This window comes from Lissotriton helveticus, chromosome 10 (assembly GCF_964261635.1).
Source record: "Lissotriton helveticus chromosome 10, aLisHel1.1, whole genome shotgun sequence".
Lineage (NCBI taxonomy): Eukaryota > Metazoa > Chordata > Amphibia > Caudata > Salamandridae > Lissotriton > Lissotriton helveticus.
This window is the reverse complement of record NC_136071.1, coordinates 50,646,129-50,654,432: the sequence shown is the minus strand read 5'-3', so window position 1 is coordinate 50,654,432 and position 8,304 is coordinate 50,646,129. Positions and strand designations below refer to the sequence as shown.

General features: G+C 42.6%; 1 protein-coding gene across 1 annotated transcript; it reads left to right on the top strand.

Annotated features, from left to right (window-relative positions):
• The first annotated feature begins 6,357 nt into the window (after positions 1-6,357).
• Positions 6,358-7,293, top strand: LOC144785354 (olfactory receptor 5V1-like). The gene has a single exon (XM_078664311.1). The coding sequence runs from the start codon at positions 6,358-6,360 to the stop codon at positions 7,291-7,293; it is 936 nt and encodes a 311-aa protein (XP_078520437.1).
• Positions 7,294-8,304: the final 1,011 nt, after the last annotated feature.

Here is an 8,304-nt window from a genome sequence, read left to right as displayed (position 1 = left end):
ACCACCTTGTTCTAGGAGAAACCTAATTGATGCAACTTTTCACCAGCTTTTCTCCAATTGGCCGGTTTTTCTAACCCCAATCTTGCCAGGCAGAATATGTGACGTTACAATGCGATGATTTACATTGCGGTTCGTTACATCGCAGTTATTACAACGCAAGTTGACGACTTGCGCTGGAGGGCGCTGGACTTAGGAATAGTATGATTTACTATTCCAACTCCAGCCTACGTAACAGTAGGGAATAGTAAATCATACTATTCCTTAGTGTATAGCGTCATCCAGCGCAAGCCGTTGTAACGGCTTACGTTCTAATGACCACAATGTAAATACATTGCGTTGCAACAACCGCGTTGTAAAGGTCGTTCACCTGCCAGGCTACAAATTGTCCTAAGACTTGTGGTCAGAGGACTGTCAGAGTCACTGGGGCGCATCGGTGGTGGTCCAGCCACTGCTGCACTGGCGGTCGCACCACCCAATTACAACTTTGGCAGTCGGACCACCATTGCACTGCTACAACAGCCATTCCCTGGCGGTGGCACATCGGTCAGGGGCTCAACAATATGCTGGTGGGTCCGCTGTGGCACTGCCATGCATATTACGAGTTCCAGGACCACCAGTGGTGTCATGGAGGTCCTTACTCCATGAAAAGGCTGGCGGTCCTGAAACAAATGGGGCCCTACAGTGCGTACTGTTGCCCATGTGCATGGAGGTGCAGGCAGGGGGGCACAATATGTGCCCGCTGTGTGCATGCACCCAAGTTCCTGCAAGGCATGCACTTTACAGGTCCATGCGATGCAGGAACTGTTTTTGGCATTCCCATTGCGGTGCCCATTTTCAGAGACACCACTGCGAGGCTGCCAAACCAAACCCGCCATGAAACTCGTAATTTGGCGGGCGGTGCACACATGGGTTTGGTGGTGTGGGAGCGAGCCGCAAGTGTGGCGGTCCATTCCTGCACTGCCAAACTCATAACAAGGCCCAAAGTGTCCTGCAGAAGCCCCCACTACATACGGCACCAACAATGAAAACAATAAAAATACAAAAAATAATACAGTTGAGATCAGGTGCTGAATTGTGATATGTTTTCTTAATCAGTCAGTTTAGAGCAGATGTTTGAGACATGAGGATTGTGGAAAGCTTGTGGCTGAGATGTTCGGTGATCAGCTGAAGTCTGTGGACCAGAGGTCTTTAAGTGATTTGTCTGACCCTGTAGAAGTTTCAGACAATAAGCACTCCCCGATAGAGGCTTGGCCTTCCCTAACAGGGAGTTCCCCACAGCACATTAAAACACGAAGCCCCCACTGTACTGTGGGGTCCTGCTACCTCAGAAGTATGTTAAAGATCTTGCATTCCTGATGAGTTCCCCACAGTGGTTTCAGTGATTCTGCCACTATTCGACACATGCAATTCAACCTCAAATAAAAAAGGAAGTGCCCACTTTGTGACCTAGATTTGCAAACTCGGTGTGGAAGATTTGCTCTGGTCACCATTCCCATGGAGAGAGCACAGGTGACAACAATTAACTTGATACTGCTCCTAAAGGACATTGTTAAGCTAGAAGACAGTGAGTGTCTCCGGGGTCTCTGTCAATGTCAGCATTAGGGCTGCTCAGAAATAGCTGTGGGTAGAAGAGTATAAAACTCAAGCCTTCTCTCTCAGATCATCTAAAGCTCTCTCAGGCACATGCACACATTGGATATGTGTATTACTTTTTGTTGGAGGTACCAGATCTGCAGTGGGCTACACAAACGCAGAACCTGTCAAACCTGGACTTGGAGGAGAAAAACCTACCCTGGGTAGGGAGGGGGTGGCAGTGATGAAATGTTCCTGCAAAAAAGGTGCAATGTACAGCTGGCAAGCTATAAAACTTTCCAGCATTAAATTATCTACCTTTTTATTTATCTTTGTGCCTATCTATCTCTCTATCTAAAAGAAAGGAATCATTTACATCGATGTTGATAATTCCATATGATGCACCTGTGCATGAATACAACTGAGCACAAATTATGTTTATGGTGACACGGTTGCATATGGTATTTGCACTTGTTTTATTATCTATGCAGGACATATGTTCCTGTCTCTTTCATTTTCTGTCCATGTCTTCTCATCTTTCACTCACAATCTCTTTCTCTCTCTGTTGCAATACTCCAGTTACCTATTCTGGACATTCCACATAAGGAACTCTAAGACAACTTGCAACCTAGCTCTAGGCAGTGGCGTGGCGTGGAAACAGCCTGGTTGTGATGCATTTCATATACTTGACACTGGAAACTCCTGACTACTGCTTCTCCTTTGCTAAACCATTTTTTTTGTGAAGGAATGTGCGCCTTCCTGCTTAAAAACAATCCTCCTTGCAACGCAGAAAGACTTTCACCATCATGCAAGGGTGCCTGCGTTAGGACTAGGCAGCTAAAATGGTGCCAGTGCAGGGACAAAAGGCCGGAATGTGCTCTATTCTTTTGAATATGGTGCTTTCCTGTCCATTCCCTGTCACGCAGCAAGGTGACGTGCTGCTCTGCGTACTTTTGCCATAAATATGGCCCTACATTTTTACAGAGAGTTCCAGAAAATACATATTTTTTAGTTGCCAATATGATCATTTTTCTTTCTTCCCTGTCCTGGGGAATCAGCCTAATGGCTGGGCACAGATGGTATTTGGTAATTCCACAGGACAGAGTCTTGGATGAAGCTTGGCCTTTCTTCCACTTCCAGGTCTTTGCAGAGGGACCAGGAATCAAGTCTCCCACCTTGGGAGGAACAGAGAAAATAAAGTCAGGTACAGTATCCTTTTAGGATACCCTCCCTTGCTCCTATTCTTTATTATTTGCCACTGTCCCTACTATTAATCCCAAGCTTTCGTTGAGACATATCCCTGAATTTTTGTACCAAACATTTCCAATTTTTTTTTCTATATACGGCTCTTCTCTGTATTCCCAGATAGTCTCTTTCAAGAGAATCACTCTTGTATTCTTCCTACATAACCATCTTCCACTTTTATAGATGTTTCTCAGTCAGCTGTGTTTTGTTTCTCAAAACACTATTTACAATAACTTGAATAACCCTATATCTGTGACATGTAGTTTCTAGATTCATACTGCCATGGGTCTATATTAATATTGCGGTGTTATTAGGGCCCTGTAATGGTTCTTATTGGGCTGCTATATGACTTTTTGGGCCTGCCTTCTTCTCCTGACTGCCCTCTTCCCACTGGTTGTGTGTCAATGTTACCTTAGAGGACCAATCCAATATCCTGGCACCCACCTGTCTAAGTCAGATTTCTCCATGAACATGGCAAGAGCCTTGTACTAGTCCTGTCTCTTTTTTGGGTTAAGATGTATTGGGCTGGGGAGGTTTCCTCCCTCACTCTCCACTAGTTGCTGTGCTATCCTGTGCATCTAGTGTTCATTTCAGACTCACAAGCATCAATTCTCTCCTCCACTTTTCTCCTTCTCTGTCTCCTTCAATGTTTGCGCTTGATTCCTGGGGAAGAGGAGTAAATCATCTTTCTTTCCTTTACATTGTCTGTGTTGTCTCTATGTTTCTCTATCCCTATTTTGTTTCTTTTCTTATCATAACACTTCTTTCTTGCTTTTTTAGGGGATGCAGGATTGTTGCCCCACCCCAAAGTGTAACGAGCTCCAAACCAACATGCAAGTAGATTTTCTATGCACAGTGATCTTATGCTGCTAGTATACTGACAATACACAGTGATGTATCAAGATAATCTTTAATATTTGCATCTTCCTCAAATGATTCAGATTAAGCTAGAGAGGATGACAACCATTCACTTCAAACTCAGCCCATTAAAACAATGAGGTATCCGATCTTATAAAGACATGTCAGCACACCTTTTCAATTTTTGATTGAATCCTGCACTGTCCTTGATTGAAACCCAGATAACACCAAAGGATAGCAATCTTTGGGTTTAATTTTCAATCCAAATCTAAGGGCCAGATGTAGGAGCCATTTACCGACCGGTAAATGGGTTTTTGGTATGTAGGGGGCATATTTTACCGATTCGGTAAATTTACCGAATCTGTAAATTTACCGAATCGGTAAAATACCGATTCAGTATTTTTACTGATTCGGAAACTTTCAGATGTAGGTGGGACGCTTCAGAGTCCCAAAGGCCCGACAAATTCGGTATTTTACCACCCAATCCAATTGGGTGTTAAAATACCGAATTCAGGTGTGCATGCACACGTGTGCATGCACACCTAGCCATGTGACAGACAGACATGCTTTTAGGGCATGTCTGTGTGCCACCCGTCTTTGGGGTGCTAGAGGGTGTCAAAGTGACACCCCCTGCACCCTTGCTAAAATCGGTATTTACCGATTCTGTAATTACAGAATCGGTATTGCCCATTGATTCCTATGGGCTTCAAGGCCCATAGGAATCAATGGGCAATACCGATTCGGTATTTACAGAATTGGTAAATACCGAATCTTAAAGATTCGGTATTTACAGATTTTGTAATACCTACATCTCCCCCCGTCATATTTACCGACTCTTAAATACCGAATCGGTAAAATTCGGTATTTAAGAGTCGGTAAATATGAATTACCTACATCTGGAGCTATGTGTCTTATTTAGAGTTTGGGTGGATGGGGTACTCTGTCAAAATATGGCGGATATCCCCGCCCTCCATATTATGAATGCCATTGACTATGATACACATGCAATATAATAGTCACTTTTATGGTGGAATACCCCATCTGTAAAATGTATGGCCCTAAATCTCCAATCACTAATTTATGACATGTGTAGGAGTGATCGGTTCCAACTGAGACTTCTACTGGGGAATCAGACAGTTCATACCACAACATGGTCATATGCAACCCAACCAAATCATAGTGGATTACATAATTTTATCACGGGGGAGAACCAAGATAGCAAAACTGTATTTCTTGTTTAACACGCAGACATCTCTCCTCCTATGCCACATTTTCACAATTAAACCATAAGGCAGGCTCCTCAGTGTAATATATATATTGTATACTGAGTTCCAGATCACTGTTGCAATCACACACTTACTGTGAGGATTTAGCCTGGTTCGAAGAATTTCCAATATTTACAGAAAGTATGCACACATAAATGCATTCAATAGATAAGTGCCATAGAGCACACAATTTAGGGACATACTTATTGAGAGGCTTGTCTTGCGTTTGCCCCATGCAACATGGCACATCACATCGCCATCCTCTAAGACAGATTTATTAAGCTACACAAAGCTACTTTGCATGCCTCTGAGTGGCTTCATAAATCTAGAGTAGCGCAAAACAGCTCAAATCTGGGGCGCAACAAGGCCACATTAGTGCTCCTCCACCATCTCAGTTGGGGGCTCAGTATGGTCAGCCACAACACTACCACAGATACAAAGATCACTGCCACGTTCCCTCTACAGGGCTCCTCTGCTCTCAGGCCTTGGCAACAATCAGCTGGAGTGTCATGGATACAAGCATCTAGACCCTTCTTCTTCATCACACAAAAAACTTGTTTACAAATATTGTGATGCAGAGGCAGTCTGTTCTTCACATTGGTTGACATTAGTTATGGGGTTTACTAGCCAGAAATGTGCAGTATAACAACAGGGGAAATGGGAGATTCTTGACTTTGCGACCAATCAGCCATGTTGCAGGCCCAGACTCTAAATTTGATAATTTTAACCATTTTCCCTATGCTTTCCCAGAAGGAGATCTCTATCAGAGTGGTGCATATATCTAGCAATGGGGCAGAGATGCCCATCTATCTGTCAAAGTTACAAGTAGTAGGAGAATTGTTGTACGAAGGAGCTTAAGTACCAAGATGATTCAGTAGTGTTAGCGATAGATTAGCCATATATTTAAAAAAAAATATTTCCAGCATTTGCATCTTTCTTTCCACATTACCGGCCAATGTAAGCTCTCGTAATTTAGCCAGCATTCACTCTAACAGGAAGGTTTGTCAAAGCTACTTATTCTCAGGCCCCTGTTCCTGCTATAACAAGATTGCTAATGGGGTGCTTTTCGGAGGAGCAGGTTCTCCTTCTCAGCACTTTTCCTATTTATGGTCACAGAAACTGTTCCTTAATGATAAGGAGGATATTGGGTAACCTTTTGTTGGACTGTTTTTTGAGTCGTATTGAAGTAGTTAAACTAAGCAAAGTTTTCCACCCATCCTTCCCCACTGCATTGTTATCCTCATTCTTTATTAGTAGATGTCTGACAACTCAGGAAATATCAATTTACATACTTACTGAGATACTGGAGAAATGTTCAAAGAAATGGAGAAGTAATTGTATGCTCATTATAATGCCAGGGGAGTCTTCATACTATGACTTCTATTTCTCCTACAGGCACGTGAGGCTTGAGATAGAAATGGATGCCCACAACTTGACCATAGTGACAGAGTTTATCCTCTTGGGCCTATCCAATGTTCCAGAACTGCAGACCACACTATTCGCTCTATTCCTGGTCATGTACCTGGTCGGGGTGCTGGGGAATGGTACCATCATCACACTCATTACTGCTGACTCTCAGCTTCACACACCCATGTACTTCTTCATCAGGAACCTATCACTGGTTGACCTCTGCCTCATGACAGTCATCATTCCCAAGCTTTTGATAAACATCATCTCAGATCAGAAGACCATCTCATTTGTCAATTGCATGTCCCAGTTGTTCTTCTTTGTTTTATTTGCTGGTTTGGAGAGCATCCTGCTCGGGGTGATGGCTTATGACCGGTATGTCGCCATCTGCAACCCCTTGCGCTACTTCATGGTCATGAACAGGAGCGTGTGTGCCCTCTTGGTGGCCAGCTGCTGGATGACTGGTCTCATGAACTCCCTGCTGCACAGTGTGACAATATCATTGCTCTCTTTCTGCAGCTTAAACAAAATCCAGCAGTTCTTCTGTGACATTCCACCTCTGCTAAAGCTCTCCTGCTCTGACACCACCCCAAACGAGCTATTGCTCTTAGTTGAAGCCTCTGCCATTGCTACGGCCTGCATTCTTTCCGTAGTTATTTCCTATGTGAACATAATTGCTGCCATCTTGAAGATGAAATCTAGAGAGGGGAGGCATAAGGCCTTCTCCACCTGCTCCTCCCACCTCATCACTGTTGCTCTGTACTACGGAACAATTCTTTTTACCTACATCCGCCCTACATCCACCTACTCACTCGAAAAAGACAAGGTTGTGACAGTGATGTACACTGTTGTCACCCCAATGCTGAATCCCTTCATCTACAGCCTGAGAAACAAGCAGGTGAAAGGGGCTTTGAGAAAGACCATTGGTACATCTATTTTTCCATAGAAAATAGCATCTCTGTTTTACTTGTGCACTTATGCATAGTTTCAGACACTAAGGGGCCGATTCACAGAACTAACTTAAGACAAAATCCTAAACGTACTACTTTTGGTATTCACAGAAGTTAGGATTTTGTCTTAAGTTTGTCTTAAGACAAACTTAAGACACACTTAAGACAAAACCCTAACTCAAGTCTGTCTTAAGTCTGTCTTAAGTTTGTCTTAAAACAATATCCTAACTTCTGTGAATACCAAAAGTAGTAAGTTTAGGATTTTGTCTTAAGTTAGTTCTGTGAATCGGGCCCTTACACATTATTTATTATGGATGTCTTTTTGCATTTCTATCTGTGCGACAAAATCAACTGTGATCCTTTTTCATTTCAAATCACTCTTTTTAATCGGCTACACTAAGGGAATTAATCCAAAGTACGAGATTATTTATATTTTTCAAAAATGTAGGATGCTGTCTATCTCAACTTGAGAAGATTTCATCAATTGTTGCCTCTTCTACAAGGCCATTTCTGAATTCATTTTTCTGCATGGTTATAGAGACATCTCTATTCAGGGGGATGTTTCAATATTTAAGTCTTTCATTTGTATGTGAAGGGTCAGGGTTAACTCTTTAAATTCAACAGTTGCTGAAAAATTAAGCATTAACAGATACAAACTTTCTGTCCATGTAAGTGTATAGGTTGTGCAATAATCTAGATTGTTGTTTTGGGTAGAAAATGGATCAGTGTGTGCTTTGTGGTCTATTTTTGTGAACCAGTGTTTAAATGGGTTTCACAAGTATGTTTTTATATGTTGGATTGTATGAGTGTGTGTGTTTTTCATGAAGTGATCAGGAAATGGTCCATTATTGTGATAAAGTGGGAATGATAACATATTGCAATGGATCCAATATGTTGGGTGCTGCACTTACCAAGATGACCTACACAGATATTCACAAATATGCCATATTGCAACATCATATGGGGAGGGACCACAATACATGCTAAGTATTATCATCATACGCCCA